Source organism: Pterocles gutturalis, unplaced genomic scaffold, assembly GCF_000699245.1.
Source record: "Pterocles gutturalis isolate BGI_N339 unplaced genomic scaffold, ASM69924v1 scaffold3151, whole genome shotgun sequence".
In the NCBI taxonomy this organism is placed as follows: Eukaryota; Metazoa; Chordata; class Aves; order Pterocliformes; family Pteroclidae; genus Pterocles; species Pterocles gutturalis.
In genome coordinates, this window is record NW_010100009.1 from 51,628 (window position 1) to 71,948 (window position 20,321).

Consider the following 20,321-nt stretch of genomic DNA (forward strand, 5'->3'; position numbering starts at 1 on the left):
TGACTCTGAAGATAATTGCTGAGATGATTTGAGGTAGAGCTGTGCACAGAGGCAAGGTTGTGCTCTGGTATTGAGTTCCTGAAAGTTCAAGAAGGCTCCTTACAGAGGGACTTTGACAGACAACAGAAGATGCTTTGCACATCCTTTTTAACGGATCTGTGCCCTTGGTGAATGCATCATGTAAAAAGCCTCTGTATGGTCTTCATGAAACAGCCAGTGTAACCAGAAGAGAGCAGAAACTCTAGTCCTCTTGGAACCACCCTGTTGCTGATGGGTGTACTGTGCCCATGACAGAAACTGTCTTGTCTTTGGGAGTCTTAATTTGCTTTGATGTCATAACAGGTTGTGTAATTTGCTGAGGAGATAAGAGCCTCTGTTTTAAAGATGACTAACTTCTAATCTTACCTGTTCCACACATTTTACTGTACTAGTGGTGTTGAATGCTGAAGGCTTATGAAGTTGCATATTGCAAAAAATATCCAAAATCATCTGGTGACAAGAAAAACCTAGTGAGAGTAAATGCAGATCAAAGTGAGGGAGAGAGCTTTTCAAACTTCCATCTCTTACCTCAGTGCCTCTAACACACAGGCGTAAGCTCTTCTAACAAGTCAAAGTTTCATGCACAAATATCCTCTCAGAATATGTATCTTGCTGGCTGTGGCATTTCTGGTTACGTTAGAAGAAAGGCTCTCCTTCATGCACTTCATACCAAAATACCGAACCCAACAAAAGCCCTTAATGAATGTTCATCAAATCCAGGCCCTTAGTTATGGCCAGCTGCTCTGAAAGCCAACTTCTAAACAGTGTGCGTGATCTCTGCCTGGCTCTTACTCGTGTGGCTGCCTCACAGGAGGATTACATCTGCCCCTGTTCAGATATCCAGGGCCCAAGGATGCTCTGAGGCCATGCTTGGACTGCACCAGGGTCAACAGTTGCAGTCTGTCAATGTGAGAAGCAGATGGGTTTGGTCCTGTGAGTAGCCATTAGAGTAGCCCTTGAGTCACACTGGTCTCACACAAATAGTTCTGTTGACTGCAGTGGAACTATTTGCATGAGTAATAGTTTGCTTGTGGGAATAAGGAGTTCATAACCCACCCCTTTGTAGTGTCATAGGCTTGACTTGCAGGTGGCTGCTGCTCCCAGGGCCAAAGGGATGAATGAGCAAATCCCATCTCCCAGACTGATTTCTGATTGTAGATGTCCATGACCTGGAACAGCAATGCAGTCACTTGACCATGAAAGCTTATGTTTTTTTTTTTTCTCAAAAAAACAAACAAAAAAAAAAACCCAAAACAACCCACACCAAAAAACCACACAACACAAAACATACCCCACCATTTTTCTTGAATCCCCTGTCTGTCCCAGCCTGTGTAGGGCTGTGGGTAGGTTGCTTCATGCTTGTCCATCCTAAACCACCAACACAAAGCAAGAACTTAACCTGATGAATGAAAGCCCCCTGAAATAGATGTTTTGAAACTGATGTACAGCAGATGGAGAAATGTCTTCAGGCTTTCTGCCATAGTTTGATGTAGTTGGGATGGCTCCCTCAGCCTGTTCTTGCTTTACACTTACACAGGACAGTTTTAAATGAAAACTGTAAAATAGTCATAGATTTTGTTTGCTGCATGTTAGAAAGGATTTCTTCTGAAGGAGTACTAGGGAGGGAGAGGAAAGATCTTGGCAAACAGTCTCAAGCAGAGCATGTAAACCTTTAAAGGAAAGTTAGTATAGCTGTAAAAATTAGACAAGGGTTTTTTTAGATGGGTGTTTTCTGTTGTTTTGGATGGGGGGGGAGGGGGGTGTTGGGGTTTTTTTTGTGGCTGACCCTAAAATGCAGTGGCTGGCTGGGCCGGCAACACTCCTCCGGCAGCCAGCACCTGAACAAACAGAGCTGTATCTGTGGCAGCCTGGGAATCGGCCAGGATTCCTCAGGGAAGGAGTGATTCAGAGCATCTGAGAAAAGTGGGGGCTGCTTCTATGCATTCTTGCTTCCCGCCCAGACAATAATGCATGCAGCCTTACTGTGAAAGGGTAGCAGGGCTGTTCCTATAAGCAAATACAGCACATGTTGCGTTGAATAAAAATGTGCATTTTTGTAATGGTATGAAATCTTGAGTCTTGTGGGATTGTCCTGGCAAGGCTGACGTGACAGTGTGAAGTGTTAGACAGCTAGTGGGGCTTTCCTGGAGCAGGAGGGAAGCATGAGGGCTTATGTGTTTTGAGCAGTTCCGTTTTTCAGGGAAGGTCTCCTGCATAGAAGTAGAGGATCGTCTGCCATAGATTTCCAGCATGTCACCTGCATGTTTGCTCAATCCTCTAGTGCAGAAATAGCTTCATTGCACTAAGGCAGATCTTTTTCAAGTTCCAGTACGGCAGAGGAATCTTTCTGGAGTAAAATTCTTTCAAAGTAAAACATTAAAATCATGTAAGAAGCTGTGCATTGATAAACTATATGAACTTTTGAGTCAAAGCTGATGACCAGGTCACAATTACATTCTCTTCTTTCCACACATTAATAAGAAGCACTTCAGGCAGATCTTCAGTTATTGATTGTAATAACATGTTTGGAACAGACAGAAACATTTATGTTGCTGCTGCTGTTGTAAACAAACATATCTTCCATGTTACCAGTTCCCCATAATCCTTCTCTGGAGAATTGCTCAGGCATTGCATTCTACTCTGAAACTGTGGGGGGGTGGGGGGTGTGTGTGTGTAAAATCAGATGGCAGATCATCGAAGGTGAGAGTTTACGAACCCATATCTTGAACCTTCTGTAGTGTTTCTAGGAGCATCAATATTAGATTTCCATTTTCTCTGAATTGAGAAGGTAGGAAAGGAAGAGGGTAGGTAATTCCAGGCATAGGTTAGTCACGGTTTATGTGATCGTCTCCTGTTACGGTGCCTTTGATCTTGCTCCCTTTGCATGGCCTGTCTCTGACACCAAACCTTGCCTGTCCTTCAGTAGCAAACCCCATAACTCCTTCTGGCTCCAGCATTTGGTTTCTTCCATACTTTCCCAGTATGAAAATATTAACCAAACCCTGAACTTTTTAATCTCTTGGTTTCCAGTCTTGTGATCTCCCCCACATGCTAATTTTGAAAATGTGCTCACATATTAATAGAACCCTACCCGAGGTGCGGAGCCTCTCTTTTGAAGCTTGGTTTTATTTTTGATGCCTATAACAGGTGTTAGTTTAATAGGTTTGCTGTATTATGGCTTTCTTTTTTTTTTTCATGAGCCTAGCCAGCTCTGTAAGCCGACACGACATGAAGGCCAAGCACATGACTTCTCCCTGCCTTTAGCCTCCCTTTGCACCAAACATTTGCTCTGCAGACTCCCAGCAGCCAAGGCAGCCTTAATTCAAGCTTTGTCTAAACCAGGAGGTTTTGTGCTGATTGTATTTAAATCAGTTCAACTAAAGCCCCTGGTACATTCCCATCTGAGGGTCTGCTTGCTTTGATTTTCTGCTGTCAGCTTTCTAACGGGCAGCTGCTGAGGGGAAGTGGATGTGGCTCGAACAACAAAGGAGCGTGTTTGTGCTGTTCTCTGCATGGATTTCACACAAGTAGTTTGAAGCCACGGTCTAAATTAAACTGATTAGTGTTCTCTAAAGGACAGGCTTGCTACAAAGGGGAAGGTGAATTCTTCTCCTATTAGGTCTAGTGGAAAATGTTTCACAGCCTGTTTATCAAATAAATATTCACAAAAACGCTTTGAATGAGGAAACCCACCGGGATTAAAGCGTAACTTTACCTCTAAAATACAAGCTGAGATTCCTGGAAATGCTGCAAGCCTTTGACTTTGTGCCACCTGTTGTTTTCCTGCCACCCCCTTCAGCTCCCTCCCGACTTAGAGCAAACCCAAACACACTTTGGCTTCAGTGGAACGTTTTGCTTGTTTTTCTGTCTCACAGCAGCCTGGAGGAGCGCAGTGTCCGTTTGCTTCCTGACGTGGTCCTCCCAGGTTTGGTTCAGCAAAAAGTTGTCTGAGGTTAATCCAAATCCCCTGTAATCCTGAGGGGTCTATTCAAGAGCTGTGCAAAGTGCAAGGGCTAAGAGGCTGCGCTGCCTCAGGATGTCAAACTGGGGTGCAGGTGGTTAAGCAGCGATGGCTGGAGGGTAGCTTCCCTTAGTTCTCTTTCTCAGTTTGCAGCTGTAGCTGATGCTGACCTGAGGGCGAAGCAGTTCCTGAGCAATTGCCATATGTATGCAGCTCAGAGTGTGTGAAAGTAATCTATTGCTGACTTTGAGTTACCTTAGTTTGGTGCTAAAATGTTACAGTTTAAGGTCTGTGTTAGCTGTAAATGAAGTGTCTCTGGGAATGAGGCTCGGTATGAACTGGGAAGTTCCAACTGGTTTAGCCAGATGCCTCTATATTGATGAGCAAACCCAAATGGACTTGGATAGGCTCCTTATGTCCTGTGATTTATTTTTCACTTGAGCTGCTTTTGCTCCAAATTCTTAGTCCTCAGTGAAGGCAGTCCTGCATCGTCCTAGTCCGGTATTGCATTCCTGTACAGATTGGTAAAACAGGGGTAGAGAGGGGTTAAGAAACTTGCCCGAGGCAGATGAGTCAGTGCCAGAGCTGGGAATAGAAACTAAGAGACTTGGCTCCTGCTCTGGGCTCTAATTGCTCAGTCTTACATTGAAACCCTGTTGTCCTACACTCTTGAAGTAACACTGATTGAAGTGAGACAGGGAAAGCTGTTTCCAGGCTGTGATACCTAAGGAGTGGGGAGAGGAAAAGACATCTGGAGGCAAATTGGTTATGGAAGCACTGATAATTTGTTCTTTAAAGGCTGGTTTCGGCAATTGGTACTAAAATCTGATCTTGCACCTTTGAAGCCAATGAAGTGTAAACTAAGGAGCTAGTTGGGAAAAATCCAGCCCTTTTCCAGTCACTGATGAAGGGGAGAGGCAAAGTCATAACGTCACTGGTTTTTCTGTGTTTGTTTTTTTTTTCTTGTAAAAAACCTTGCGATGAGATTGGGAACAAAGGCAGATGAGCTAAAAGGATCCAAGTAATAACAGGAAGGGTTAAATCACATTCCAGCTCTTACTGAAAGAATGAAGAATAAAATGTAATCAAGCTAGTAAAAGGTTTGGATGATATTGTCTTCATATCACATGCTGTGTATAAGAAAAGTTAGTCGGGTTGGTTTTGTTTGAAGTGCAGTGCTTTGCAGCAAACTGTCTGACATTCCCCAGCTGGGACTGGCCGGGGATGGTGTTTGGAGCTGAGAGTTACATTTGGAGTCAGCCCATGTTCAAAGGAGGCAGAGAGAGGGAAAGGAGCCTGGTTTTTTTTCCTGTGTGAAATAACGCATCCGTCTAATCCGCCAGCTGTAGCACATGAAAAGCAAGAGGCAAACAGACAGAAGTCACCTGAAATCTGCAAATATGGCTCAAACAAAATAGTTCTTTCCTGTCCTTTTCTTCCCTTCTTAAAGTCTGTCTTCTGGGACGGGCTGGGAGATCTGGCAGACAGGCGGATTGGATATACGTTGAGCAACTAAAGCACAGAAATATTAATACTCCAAAAAATAACATTGGCTTCTGAAGACCACTTTGCGTCCAAACTCAGTCTGTGCTCTCAGTCCCTCGCAGACTTCACTGCCCTGCGCAGGGATTGTCAGGTAATTTATAGATTCTCCATGTTCATTTGTACAAGCCTTCATTTCCTGTTAATTTACGGCCAGATTCATCTCGGTCATCTCAGCCTAGATGAGATCAGAGTTGAACTTCACAGCCCCTGCTTCAGGAGGGATCCAGAAAACACGCTAGAGGTTTGCTTTCACTTATGTCTGTGTTGAGATGCTTTCCTGAATCAGGGTCACAGGCACATTTAATGGACTCTCTTCTTTTGAGGAGGAAAAAAAACAGAAATTTTTGAACTTGCTGATTCTACTAATCTGGCTTCATTGTAAAAAAAAAAAAAAAAAAAAAGTAGTCCTTGGGGAAGAGAAATGCCCCTCGCCCATGTGTTCAATTTGTGGAGGTGAAAAAATTGTGGGTATAGTGAATTTTCCTGTATTTTACTCTGGACTTCTGTTCCACTGTGTGCATGGATGTGAAAATTCAGTCTTTTTCTCTAGCTGTAAATGAATATTGCTTATTGGGATAGTAATCATATCATTGTCTTTTGTTCAGTTTGTGGTTGTAGAGACCTGTGTGCCTGTAACCCCTGGAATAACCAGTTTGAGAACATAAGTTACAACTTTTCTTTGATTTTCTTGACACCTTTTTGCATCATATTAACAGCACAATGCTATAGTGGTGTAAAATTTGTCCATTTTGTTTGTGAGCCTGCCCTGAATTAATTAAGTAGCATTTAAACTCTTTAGTCAAAGCAGCATTTCTGTGAATGTGTCCCCAGTGTAAGCGAGGGTCATGTGCTGGCTCTTTAAAGTGTGAGTCTCCAGAAAGCAAATTGTTCTGGAGATGGAGTTTTTACCCTCTTCCTGTTACAGACACCAGCAAATGTGGTGGTGAAACAATCAGGTTTTAATAACAGAGAGGGTAAAGGAGCAGATCACAGTGCGGGGAGCAAGTCGCTTGCCATGTGCTATTGGCGTTTTCTTTTGTGGGGAGAGGTTTTGAAAGGGGCTTGTCTGAACCCCTGGGAGAGCCTGAAATGGGGGTGAGGCTGAAGAAGGCGGGCTCCTAGACACCCATCAGCTTCAGTGCCTGGAAGGCTGAAGTTGGCCCATCCATCTCTTTTTTTTTGTTTGTTTCAAAGAGCTGATGCTTTGTCAGGAGAGCTGGGACGTCCTGGTTTGCATTCAAGAGTGCTTTCACTGGTTGCTGTCTTCTCTTCTGGTTACTCAGTGGGTAGCTGGCTGGATTAAGGAACAGTACTTGTCTGAACCCTCTCTACTATCTCTTATTATTCAGCAAGTTCTCGAGTGTCTGGTGAGTGCCTCACTCACAGACTTGCCGGTAATATCAGTGGCGGATCTAAATTCACATCAGGCATGTACTCTATTTCTTGTGACTAATGCATGATGTATTTTTTTAGTTGGTTACTGTTCTCTCTACTGATTCAGGGCAGGAAGGAGTCAGAGGAAAGGACTCAGGGATTTTTAGTTATATCTTGTTGAGTACAGATGAGGTCTAGAGGTATTTAACTGTTTGATGGCTGCAGAAACTCTGAGGACAGCTTGTAGTACCTTCTCTAAAGGAAAATGTTAGACTGAATCCTTCAGGCTGGTAAGACAGCTAATGCAGGTCATCGTTGGAGGGTCTGATCCTGCAGTTGGTGCTTGGGCAGAGCACTGGCATTGCGGAGCTGTCCTGATTGCCCAGTGGGACAAAGGTAGCAAAAGATGAGGAAATGTTTGCAAGAGCATCTGGCAAGCCCTGTTACAGTATTTCTGTGCATTACAAATCATTGTAACGTGGTCCAAAGCTGTGAGTTTTCAGAAGAGTCCTTAGGAATTAAGGAAACAATGTTTTGTAACTTTTACTGCAATCATATTTACTTAGCTTTTTCCTGCTCTGAAAATCCCATCCTCTGTGTAAAACATTAGCAGATTGCTTAAACCATTGATCACTCCTTGCCTGGGAGATTAAAATCCAGCCCTGCAGTCCTTGTATGTGAAAAATCCATTCTGGAAGTGCAGGCTTGTAGGAAACGGAGCCCAAATTACTGGAAGAAAAACTGATGATGGAGTCAATAGTTCTGTAGAAGGGGAAAGTCTTGTACCATACCAGAAAAAGCATCTGGAAGCTCGCAAATATGTGTGAGCTAGTGTCTCTAGCCATAGGAACAGTTTGGGGGTTAGGGAAGGTCTCTCTGGTGTGGGTTTGTCCTTAACTGTTGGAGAAGCACCGTAAGTCTTAGTGTATGAACTTGGGCTAGCCTGTGCGCCTGCCACAGCCTTGGATATTCTTTCTGTTTTTTTCCAAGAGAACTAAATTGTCTCTGTTTCTCTTCCTGACTGTTTCAGGCATCACAACAGGATCCGCAGCATTGAAGCAAGTCAGCTGAAGCCCTACGTTACCCTGGAAACGTTGGACCTGAGTTTCAATGACATCACAGAAATCCGAAACGGCTGCTTTCCGCAGGGACTTCATATAAAGGAGCTGTGAGTTTTTCTTGTTGGGAACAGCTTTTGTTGAGTTACTACAGCAGAGAAAAGGGCCTCAAACCTTCTTTTAAAAAAAAGAAGAAGGAATGAACATGCAAAGTATGGGGTTATTTGCCAGGATTTTAAGTGCAGAGGAGAGTCCGAAGGCAGCATGTTGTCCCTACTGTCAGGTTATATTTTGAGCTCTTTTTGGTTTCTGATGTATCAGTAAAGAATGCAGATTATTATTAATTGTGTTGCATGGGAGTTTTGCAACATAGAAAAGGTATCCTGCATCCTTCTGGTGTGGGTGTCTTTATAGCTGGAAACCTAGAAGCCAGAAGAACTGTCTGTAGCAGACCTGTGTCTCTTCCCAGTGGGAGGTATATATGCTGTTTCCCAGCCTGTGTGCATCTGGAAGAAGGGAGGGGGTGGGGGGAAGGACTATTTCATCATTAAAATGGCTACTGAATGCTAACAACAGAAATCTCTTATTGGTTATTGGAAGAAAACTGGGGGGTCAAGCAGAGTAACACCTTCCCAATAGAGATGTTTGCCTGTTTAGAGAAACACTAAATAATATGTGTTTAGGTACCTTTGAAGAGGTGCAGACAGATAATCTGCCTGCATTGAAGTTTGCACCAAAGTTTCTGCCTCTGGTTGTAAGAGGATATAAGAAAATGGTGTTACAACTGAAGTTTGCCTGTTGTCCTGTCAAAACAGCCTCTGTGGCTAAGACTAGGTCCAAGTAAGAAAGACCCCTGGGACAAATGTTGAGGGGGAAAATGGGGAATAAATAGAGTCACCCTGCACTGGAATACTCTCCAGTTTCTGGTTTTCGCTTCCAATTGCCTTGCTGAAATCGGAGGGTATCAAGGAGCTCTTGGGAAGTACGCAGCATGTCTCTGCATTCATCACATGGCTCTGGGAAAGGCACTGTGCTCTTTGTGCAGCCAGAAATCTGACTGATTTGAAGCCACCTCTGTAATTTCACCAGCCTGTCTGGAGACCAACCAAATGCTGATAAAAGGGGATTTCTGACACAACTGTTCGTTTTTCTGCTGTGATTTATTGCAGCTACCTGGGGAGCAACAGAATCAGCACCCTGGAGCCTGGTGCTTTTGATAGCCTGTCACGGTCCCTACTAACGCTTCGTCTGAGTAAAAACAGGATCACTCAGCTTCCTGTCAAGGCGTTCAGGCTACCCAGGCTAACACAACTGTGAGTAGAAATGTGCGCTTTAATTAAGCTCAGCCACACTTCAGGGAGACAAAATGGCCCTGAGGATATATACACCAAATGTCACCCTTTCTCACCTGCTGTCCATAAAACTTAGGATATACTATGCGGTAGTCCTCTGCCAGCACCTAGTAAAACACATTGGGAGATGGTCCTTTTTGTCTTGTGACTATTGTTTTTTGAGGCGTATCTTTGATCAGGTGGGAGGAGAGGGATGCTGCAGCAGACATCAGCATCTGGTGTACTTGACAGCATAAGACAAATCCATTCCCTTGAAAGCTGCTGGTGTCTGTGGTACAAGAGAGGCTTGAAAGATATTTCTGTTGCAAGTGACAGAGCTCAGCTACCATGTTGGTTTTTCAAGACCACACAGATATCTTTATGTGGCAATAAAAAAGTAACAACGGAAGGTTGTTAAACTGTGTGGTGATATTTGGGCAGAGAAAATAGCACTCTAGATGGATTAAAACACGTCGTTGTTGTCCTGTGGTCCATATGGCAGGAGCTGCATGGGAACACATAGACATCTGCAGCTATAAAATAGTACTGATGGTTTAGCTTTTCCCTTCTGCTGCTGTTGGAGAAACGGGCCCAGCCTGAGGCCTGTTGCAGTCTTTCCAAGTTTGATAGGCAAAACGTCAACCTCTGTCTCTTAACAAAGTCTACAAAGGCTGTTGTAACTTACACCTCTAAATGGCAGCCTCTTGATTGAGAGACAAATCCTTAAGGCAAGATGTGTTTAAGGACTGGGGGTGCGTTTGTGCTTGCATACATGTAGGGTTTCTAGTCAATTTGGGATAGAACAGTGTGGCACAATAGTACATGCATTTTAAGAGTCTGTTGCGTCTCAGTTTTGAAGTTACTGTCTACTGAGAGCTTGTAACCCACTGTGTTTATCTGTATCATGTGCAAAACTAATAAAATGAGGGTCAGCTCATTCTGTTAAGGAAAGCAGTTTTCACTAAAAGTTGGAGTAATTGGTACCCTTAGTGTAGTTCACGGCCTAGGGAGTGCAGTAAGGCAAGTGTCATAAGGCCTGCAAACTTTTAAATTACTTACTTGATTTTACACTCAACTTGAGTGCAAGTTCAACATTGTTATTTTAGGCAGTTAAAAAGTAAGCTTAGAGTTTCTTCAGCTTCCTCATCTTTTCGAAAACAAGTTCTGATGTTGCAATCTCCACAAATGCTGGATAGGGAGCTACCCTTAGATTAGTCTTGTATGTGCAGAAAGGTATCCATTTTAAAAGTTCTGTCTTCAGCTTCAATGCATTGCATTAATGAAACATTCCACTGACTTTATGGAACTGGGTTTTCACCTGGTTTGTCTGGGTCTAGTTATCCACAAGACTGGTTAACAAAGCATGCTGTGATGATGTTCATATTGCTATTCAGAAAAAAACAGGTATTCCCAAAATTTAGGGGTCCCTCCCCACTCAGGGGGAAAAAAGGAAATTAAATTTAATGAACCAAGTTGAAGATCTTTCTATACACAAAATATTAAGACTATCTTGTTATTGGAAACAAATGGTTCCACTCTTTATTAGTTTCTTATAATAGGAAAAAATGTGAAATTTGTCAGGGGAACTGAAAGCTTTCCTTTCAACCATAACCAGAAAATTTCCTTTTCGGCTCACAGTTCTTATGGCACCTGCTTGTTTTAGAGCACATTTTCACTTTGCAATAATAGGTCCTGTAAAAACAAGGGGTTGTAAGGGAAATAATGCTGATGTTTAACTGTATTGGTTCAAATGGTGTCTCTGCTTGAGAGAAGACAAAGTATGAAAATGGATGAAAAGGATAAATGGCTTAACTGCAGAGAGAGGAGGGATGAAGAGGAATTGCTGCACTGTCTCTGTTATTTCTCTATAGTGAATGTCTGTCCCACAGTGAGTTTATTTGACAGATCACACCCATTGACTTCCCTGCCTAGCTCTGGGATTGAAAGTTTCCGGTGCGCTTCTGTTCTCTCCTGGGAACCATTGACACAGGAGTTGTTGGCATTGCTGTCCCCATTGTATGCTGCACAGATGATTTCGTGAGAAAGGACTGGGATTTAATAAACTTGTATGGCCTTGGTGATTTTAGGGAGCTGAACCGGAATCGCATCCGCCTGATTGAAGGCCTGACATTCCAGGGACTGGACAGCTTGGAAGTCCTGAAACTCCAGCGCAACAACATAAGCAAATTGACTGATGGGGCTTTCTGGGGTCTAGCCAAGATGCAAGTTCTGTAAGTTGAAGAGATGGGCTCTTTTCTGTTTTCACTTAAACAGCTTAGATTTCACCTGCTATCATGTCCTTCTCTGCACTTCAGCAAGGACTCCCATCAGACACCTCTGGGCACCTAGTGCCAGTCCTCGTGCTTCTTTCTATGTCCTGCATGCACAGAACTCTGCCATGGTACAGCAGCTTCTCTTCTGTTAACCCACAGTTTACTAAAGCTCATTCCTTTACCAGGTGTTCAATGAAAAAAAATCCTGTTTCTCAGGCTGTGGCGGTATTCCTTTGAAAGTCTGACAGTTTGAACAATCAGTAAGATCTGAATTGGTCTTTAAATAAAAGCTCATCTGGCTTCTGCAAATTTGTTTTGACTGGTACATGGAAATTCTGTGTTGCAGACTTGATTATTCTGCCTCTTGGGATACCTAGAAACAAGCTGGCTTCAGTGATGCGTTCTTTCCATATTGAGAGAACAAATGGAATAGGCATTGCAGAGAAATGCTTGAAACTTCCAACATGATTGGCTTTCAAGTGTGTTTGCAAGGTCACAAGTGATCAAGGCAGCATGTTTCAGGATGCCGCTGTCACACAACTGAGACTCTGCAAATACAAACTTGAATGGGATGCTTTAAGCCCAGTTTGCTTGCAGTGAAGCATACCTCTGCAGTCACAGCTCATTCTGGGCATTTCCTTTGTGTTGTCCTTGAATTTTTATCCTTCACTTGCACAAGAAATGCCCACACACGCACGTATCCACATGGGTATGTAGAAAGGTGTGTAGGAATGGCTAAAACCCCAAACCTTGTGGGAAATTCTTCAGCATTTGACCAGTGCTGCTTATCTGTCAATTCCTTCTGATTTTTTCCACAGCCACCTGGAGTATAACAGCCTGACAGAAGTGAACAGTGGCTCTCTCTATGGCCTTTCATCTCTGCACCAGCTTCACCTCAGTAACAACTCCATATCCCGCATCAACCCTGATGGCTGGAGCTTCTGTCAGAAGCTGCATGAGCTGTAAGTTGGTTCCTATTGTGGTTGTTTGTGCAGTGTTTGATGCTAGTGTAACGTTGGCAGGAAAAGGGAGTAAGGAATTTTCCCAGTCATATAACTTTCAGCTCCCACTGTATCAGCCTGTAGAAATGCTGGAACTGCACCCTCCTAAGTGATGCCCTTGTTATTCATGATGTTACGATCTTCAGAGCACCTGATTAAAATAGTTTGCAGCAGAAACAAAGAGAAGAACCCACTAAAAGTATACAGTGCCATAGGACCTGGAGAGTTTGTGATCTGCGGCTTGCCAGTGCTTTTTAGCTAGCTAGTTATAAGACATGCACAGCTTGCCATATAATGACTGTACAGCCTGAAGGAAGCTTTGCTTTATCCTCTGTATTTACAAAGAACAATCATGTTTTTAACCAGCAGAGATTTGGCCCTTTAAAAGCAGTTCTCCTTGTTTCTCCTGTTTACACTTTACCCTTCCTGTAGGGCTCAGTTGTTGAAAAGTAAATACGTTGACTTTGCTCTCCTGAGATTTCCAGCTGTGAATACAGTCTCTGATAAATGAAGGAAAGCCTTGCTGCAGAGGACAGCCCCACAAGGATATCTTTTGGGTCTGTGGCACTGCTTAATGCAGTTTTGAAGAGACACACATGGATGCTTGCAGTATTTACAGAAGTAGCTGTCATCCCTTGGGTGGGACTGTGGAAAGATTCACTTCTTTCTTTGGAGAACTTGACACATGTGGGTAGCAGAACTGTAATTCATTCTGCTTGGTGCTCAGAAATCTCTTTAAACATTGTTAGGAGTTGTCTTGTCCACCAAAAGCTGTATGGTAAAGCAACTTCCCACCTTCAGAGGCCTCACTCTGGACTCAGATTAAAGGTTGGTATCTGCCTACCCAGCTGTGAGTCCCTAGTCTTTTGCGATGTGGATTCAGAGAGAGGTGGATGTGACGCCTGTCATTCTTTTAAGTTCAGAAGCTGCAGAATTAACATGTTAGTCCAGTGATCAACTGTGGTCTTCTCTGAACCCAAATAATTCATTCAGATGGGGATTGTTTTTTTTGGGGCAGAAGGAAATATTTTAATTTTGGTTTTAGTTAAATACACATGTGATGATTTAATTACCTAATTTTTCAAATTGCTGTGAAACTGCCCATGCCTAAAGGGCTCCTTTGCTTGGCACAGTGCTGTAGACAGCTACAGTTCCTTCATGTGCAGATCCTCAAGTGATATCTTACTAGATTAGGCAGTGTCAATGGAGAAATCTTCAAGGGAACAGATCAGAATCAGCACTGTGCTCCTGCTTGAATCTGAAGCATCAAAAAAGGGGAGTCTGCCTTTCTAAGGCACTCACAGTTGGACCACTGGAACAGCCAAATTCAGATCACTACACTGTGTTAGTAGCACAGCTCTGGGAGCTTTCTGCTCTCAGGGACCAAATGTCTGGTGCCTGTGTTGAAGCCTTATTTCAGCCTGGGTTCAGATGGGGTGGGTAAGCCCTATCTGTATCTTGCAGAACTAATGCCAGAACTCTTTTAGGGAGAAATGTGCTTGTGTTTTCTAACTGGCACTGTCTTTGCAAACCTGCAAGGTTTAGATGGGAGGTTGCACATCATGCTGAGTCCTTTATGTGTCAGGTATGGATTGGGATGGGATCTCTTGCCAACAATTAGTGCTAGTGGTGAGCTGTCCTGGCTTAGCGGCCATCCTCTGCGGTAACTGCACAAACTCAAGGCAGGACTCACCTGCTTAGGCACAAAATGGAGTAGATATGGAAAAAGCCTGGTGATGTGAGATGGTAGGAGGACTGGGGTGTGCTTGACCTGACAAACAGGATTATGCTGGAGTATGGGGCCAGAGACGATGGTAGCTGAGATTCAAAAGATGATTATGTGGGTGTTAGCACGCATCTCTGCAAAATATTACAAGCTCTTGCAGGTGTTGCCTTTAGGGTAAGGCTGCTGCAGGGAGCCATCAGATACTCCTAACTGAAACTCCCACAGCCAAAGAGTACTTGTAGGAGAGGTCTGCTCTGAAATTGAAGGGTGAGGAAAGGAAGCACTAGATACATCTAGACTGCCTGTGCACTTCTTTGAATATGTACGATTCATTCCTTATTAAAAGACCCTTGCTCACTTCCCCTATTGCTACATCTGCTGGGTTTCAGTTATCAGAAAACACTGTCTGTGGTTGCACAGGGAATGAATTTCAAAGTCCTTGACCCAAAAAACAGAGTTGGCCAAACCCCTGCTTATCTGTGCTGAGGGAGGAGGTGGTCATCTGAAGGATGAGTTGTCTCTCCTTCAGTTGTTGGGGAAAAAATGTGACCCCAAGGCTCTGGTCTGATGTAAAAGCCAACAAGGAAAGGGAGCTCTTGCCTTGTTATGGGCACAAGAAAGGGCTGATTGTATTCACCAGTCAGATGCTAGGGCATCATCATCATTGCAAAATCCACAGTGGGAGCATAGGATTTCATCAGAGGTAAATGATGGCTTGGCTGCTGGGTCTTTCTTTTCGCTTCTTATAGTTTGGTTAGTGGGAATGAAATGTGTTAGATGTACCTGTCCAGAACTGTCTGGCAGCAGGAGCCCCAGCTGCACAACAGGTTTCTGGTTAAACCCTTTATGTATCACTTTTAGCATGCTCCTCTGTGTGCTGCTCTCCCACTTCCTCACCAGGCCAAAAGGGCTGCACAGACAAACATTTCCACTTGTTCGTTCTAGTGATTTCTCACTGGCAGAGAGATGACAAGGTAGGGGAAGCAGCAGAGACCTGCTGACTTCTCTCAACCCAGATAATCCAAACTATCGAGGAGGGAAACATACTGTTTTGCAAATTGGCCTGTCCTGTTGGCAGGAAGCAGAGTCCCTATGTGTTGAAGGAAGTCACTGCCAGGTGCGTTAGCTCCTGAAACCTTCTATCTGGTTGCAGCCATTGAGAGAGCCTCTCTAAAGACTGCTGCTGCCTGTCCACCTTGAGGTGATGTCAGGACGAACAGAGGGGAACATGCCTTCACCAGTTGTGGCAGGAACTATTCAGTGTAGAATCAAAAGGAACTATTTTTTTTTTTCAATCCAGGTTTAGGATTGGTTTTGAACATTATTTTTTCCTTTTTTTTTTTTTTTTCCAAGCCAAATTCTTTAATCGCAGGTGAGGACATAATTTTGACCACGTGCCAGTTCTTCAGAACTAACACTACAACTTCTTTAGGAATGAAAGTATGTTGTCCCATACCTTCTTCAAACTCATTAATCTTTGCTGAAGTTTTTCCAAAGTTTGCCCTCTGCCCACTCACCCAGCAAGAAGATAGGCATCTCGTTTGCCAAGTAAATGACACTCTCAGTACTTGGGAGTATGTGTCTGTTTTGACTTTGGTTTTGGCTTTGCAGTGACTTTCATGCAAGCCCTAGACACATTTTTAAGCAGACTCATTAACCGGCAGTACTTTAAGCAGACTCATTAACCGGCAGTACTAGAAGAGGAATTCGCAGGTTTGGAACTCAGTGAGATTTTTTTTTCTTGCTGTCTGTACAATGAAGGGTTTCGGTGCTTGTTCAAAGCTTCATAACTGCACTTTTTGAAAAGTTTAGCAGCTCAAACCCTCGCATCTTTTGAACTGACTCGTGCTCCCAAGTTACTAAGGTATTTTCAGAAATACCATGCAACTCTGCTCTGTAGAGAGATCATCTTGAGCAAATGTGAGTAGAGGCGTGTAGATGAATGAATGTCACTTTTTATACTCCACATGGCAGTGTGCAGGCAACTTAAAGCTGGGGCTACTGGGGACCTGTGGGTGGATGCTTCAGGCTGAAGGTCACTGACCAGTGACTCTGCCTGCTGCTACCCCAGTAGGTCCCTCATTTGCTGAGCCAAGCTGGCCTTCAACATCAGCAATGCTTCAGCTTGCCTAGAAGGTGTTTGCATATCATGTGTCTGCAGTGGCTTGTAGCTTCCTATGCCCTGCCCTTGGTGTCAGATCTCAGAAGCCTCATCTGTATGCTGGCTGGGAGAGAAAAACACCTTTCTTCGTTCTAGCTTCCAAACTGCAACAAGAATAGCGCTTAAAAAAAAAAAAAATCTCCAAAACCAGAGATAATAGAGGCAAGGGGAAGAGACGGATGGAAAAGTAGGAAAAAACCAACCCTCCAGTATTAGTCAATTCTAAGTGGAGAAGATTTCAAGCAGACTGTACACTCTTTGACAAAGGGGAGAGGGAGGGAAGGTGGCTGGTTTACAACAGATACCTCCTTCCTGTGCATGAAAGGAAGCATTCAATTGCCTTGTGGTGAAATGCTTTTGGCTCTCGACTGGGGTGGAGCAGGCTGTGGAGACATCCACACCCAGACGCCCGGGGCTTGCTGTGCATAAGTGCAGAATGATAAGACACCTGAATACAGAAGTCTAGACCCTGCCAAGAGTGCATGTGAACTTCATAATCTATCTGTTTGATGTTGCTCTCCACCTCATGGGCGTGGGGAAGGAGGGGACTGCTTTTTCCTGTAAGCGACAGAGGAGTCCAAATGGGAGTGCAGTTTGAACATGACTGGGAGTGATACCCGAGTGTTACCTACCCATCTGGGGCTCCCAGACCCTCAGCTAGCTGTACAGGCCGTGGAGAAAGAGTAGCTTCTCCCTGCTGCAACTTGCTCTCATTCACTTCTGGAAGAGCCTCTCTCTGTTGCCTGTACAGAAGACTTCCCTTTAACTGTGTACCAAATGCCTCCTGCTCCCTTATGGTCATCCAGGCTGCCCTACGGGTATCTTATAGAAATTTTTGCAGACTGCAGACTTATTGCCTAATCAAGCTGTTATGTATCCATCCAGTACACATCACCTCTCGTAACGTGGTTGTGGGAGGCAGGCGGTGGTTGGTACAGAGGAGTTTGGAAAATACTGGTTGGATTGACAAGGGCTGTTGTTTTTTTTTCTTTAGAATACTCTCTTACAACAACCTAACCAGGCTGGATGAGGGAAGCTTGGCAGACCTTGGGGGACTGCACATACTACGGCTGAGCCACAATTCCATCAATCATATTGCAGAAGGTGCCTTCAAGGGACTCAAAAACCTACGTGTACTGTAAGTTGCCTCCAACTTTTGTCAGCTAACACCTGTCTTCCATCCAGGGTTTGTGTTCTGCCAAGCTGTTCTGCTTTGCAGTTGCTTTGAGTGCCTGTGTCCTCAGCGTCAAACTCCCCTACACGCTGCTGAATTGTCTTCAGCAGCTGTTGTGTTTACCCTGTTATTCAACTTCAGTGAACTTGTATTTTTTCATTAAGAGTAGTTAGGAGAATTGCAGTTGGACTGCTCAGTGTTGTAGAGTGCTTTCAGAGTAGAGGGCTGCAGAGTAAAATTATAGGAACATAGGACAGGATCCTGAATCTAGCCCAGCTGAGCAAAAATCCCCAAGGTTCCAGTCCTTCAGCTAATAGCAGATTTTCTCTTGCCATCATATTGACTTCAATTGAAATTCTTAGAAAAGAACGGTTTCTGTCGGGTCATTCTGCACTCAGGAGGAGTCGGAATGATTCCTTCCAGTGACACTGCTGGAAATTTGAATATCCTTTTAAATGTGCTATCAAGTGTATTTGCATGCTGTTACTTCTTTTTTTTTTTTATTGAATAATAAATCTAAAACTGTGAGCTAAGATGATGTTGTGAAGAAAAAAAAAAGAATGACAAAAAAGAAATTCAGAGGTTGGGCTTGAAATCTGATTATGACAGAAGTGTAACAACACATGAAACTTCACCCAGTCTTCGGTCCACCTATGGGAGCAGGGAGCTGCTACAGGTACCATGAGAGTAACCAGAATTCTTTTTGTAATGCATGATTGGGTTCCCTTGGGTTATGAAATGTTCTGTTGCTCCGAGTTTCATGTTAACCCCTGAACAACAAAAAAGTTGCCATCCTATCAAAAGTTAAGTTTCATGTGCCCTAAAAGTGAATTGGAAAATGATCCATCCAGTGGTGGCTATGGCTATTAACCAGAGACTTTTATTTAAACATAATACATGGAAATCTGGCAGTGGAAATGAGCTTGCTAGTCCAGATAGCAACTTGTATGATTTTAGGGCTAGTAGAGACAATTAGATCAGTCTGACCTCCTCTGGGATGCCAGCAATGGAATTGTACGCTGCTAAGCCCAAGAGCTATGTTGGATTGAAGTACAGCTGGACTTGGAAACAGCAGAAGATGGGGAATCTGGTTCTTTTCGTTCTCTGTTCCTGCAGCTGTGGTGTCTCCTTTATTTGTACCTGCTGAGCTTCTGGCCACCCTCCTCTCCAGAGGCTGCAGGCTCAGCACCTTCATCTGGTACAGCACAAAGTGCTGAGAGCCTGTGTTATGGCACCATCCAAGCTCCCAGGCTGGTTGTGTTCAGCACTTCCTTCAAAAGAAAAAAACACACTTTGATACTTTTATTCCTTTTCAGAAGCCCATTGTGGCCTGAGTAATTAAAAGGAAGCAGGGAACAGGGAGCTCTCCCCTTTTTACAGTACTTTTTGCATTTTACACTTTACTTTATTGAAGTTCACAGTGAAGGAAGTGACTGAAAAGTGAGTTTGGGTTTTGTTTGCTTTTTTTAAACTTAAGCCAAAGCCTTTCAGCCACTGGGCATTCAGAAAGGGACCTCTCTGAGGCAGCTGTCAAGACCAGAACTAAAGGTTTCCAAAGAAAAATGGAGGGGAAGGGGAGCTGGTAGTTCTCTTTGCTCTGCAATGAATGTGGAGCCTCTTTTATGTCTAGGGCCGAGGGGGGAGGAGGAGAGGGAGTGTGTGAGCAAGCTCTAATTTAATAAAGAGAAAGGCCTATTGGGTCCTGCACCTGGTGAAAAAGACCCAAGCATGCTTTAATTATGGGCTATTGTTGGGAAGCCTTTGGTGGGTGTGAAACTGCTGAAATGTGGAGCTATTCAAATAGAGGTCAGGTCCAGAGACCTCAGAGTACAATGATTAACAAGGCTGCGAGCATTCAAGCTCAGCCAGCCAGAAAGAATAGGAAATTGGCAACAGGGGCTGGGAGAGGAGTTAGAACACAAAGAGAGCTAGGCCAAAATACCCCACTCTTTTTTCTCTCTCTGTCTATTTTCACTCATTTGTTAAAAAGGTTTTTATTCCTCCTTTCTAACGCTAAACCTTTGAGTTGTCTCTGGATGAACAAGCAATACCATTTTCTTTCCCTTTTTCAAGAAAACACAATGTGTGGCAGTCAATTAATAAAAGTGTGTGTCAGAGAGCTCCTACAGGCTGTTCCCACTTGTCTGTCTCTGCCATGGGAAAGGGTTTGCTGGTCCAAAGACTGGTAGCCTGTGGTGGAACTGAAGAGGAGAAATGTCTGAGAAGGGATTTGCCCTTAAAAACAAACAGAACAACAGGCATTGGCTTGGCAACCATAGGGAAAATGTAGAAACTTAGCTCCAGGAGGATACATTTGCTGGTGCCCAACTTAGCGCTGAAAATGCCAGCACATCAAAGCAGCTCTCCTGGACTTGTCTCGTGTGCCACCGCAGCATTATGTGCGCCTGTACCCCGTGGGAATGTTGGGTTTTTATCCATTCCTTTGGCATAGACCGACCCACGGTGATACTGGCTAAGGCCAGGGTTCCCCAGAGACATGGGATTCAGGTCTCATGCTGAAGCCAGCTGAGAAACAGGAATTGTGGCTTTTAGCCATCTCCTTTCACATCTTTAGTTCACACACCAAAGCCTAGAAACAAGCAGAGTGCGGCCAGCTTAGGTACTGAGAGCAAAAGTCTCAGCCCCATGCTGGCTGGGGAAAACCACGCTGATATTGA

At 44.0% G+C, this 20,321-nt stretch overlaps 1 protein-coding gene across 1 annotated transcript in view; it reads left to right on the forward strand.

Moving 5' to 3' along the window:
- The window catches only part of LRIG1 (leucine-rich repeats and immunoglobulin-like domains 1), a 54,516-nt gene that overhangs the window by 15,717 nt on the left and 18,478 nt on the right, over window positions 1-20,321 (forward strand). The window contains exons 3-7 of the mRNA XM_010077930.1: window positions 7,950-8,087; window positions 9,147-9,290; window positions 11,396-11,539; window positions 12,400-12,543; window positions 17,464-17,607. Coding sequence (XP_010076232.1) covers window positions 7,950-8,087; window positions 9,147-9,290; window positions 11,396-11,539; window positions 12,400-12,543; window positions 17,464-17,607 — 714 coding nt within the window. The remainder of the gene's footprint in view (window positions 1-7,949; window positions 8,088-9,146; window positions 9,291-11,395; window positions 11,540-12,399; window positions 12,544-17,463; window positions 17,608-20,321) is intronic.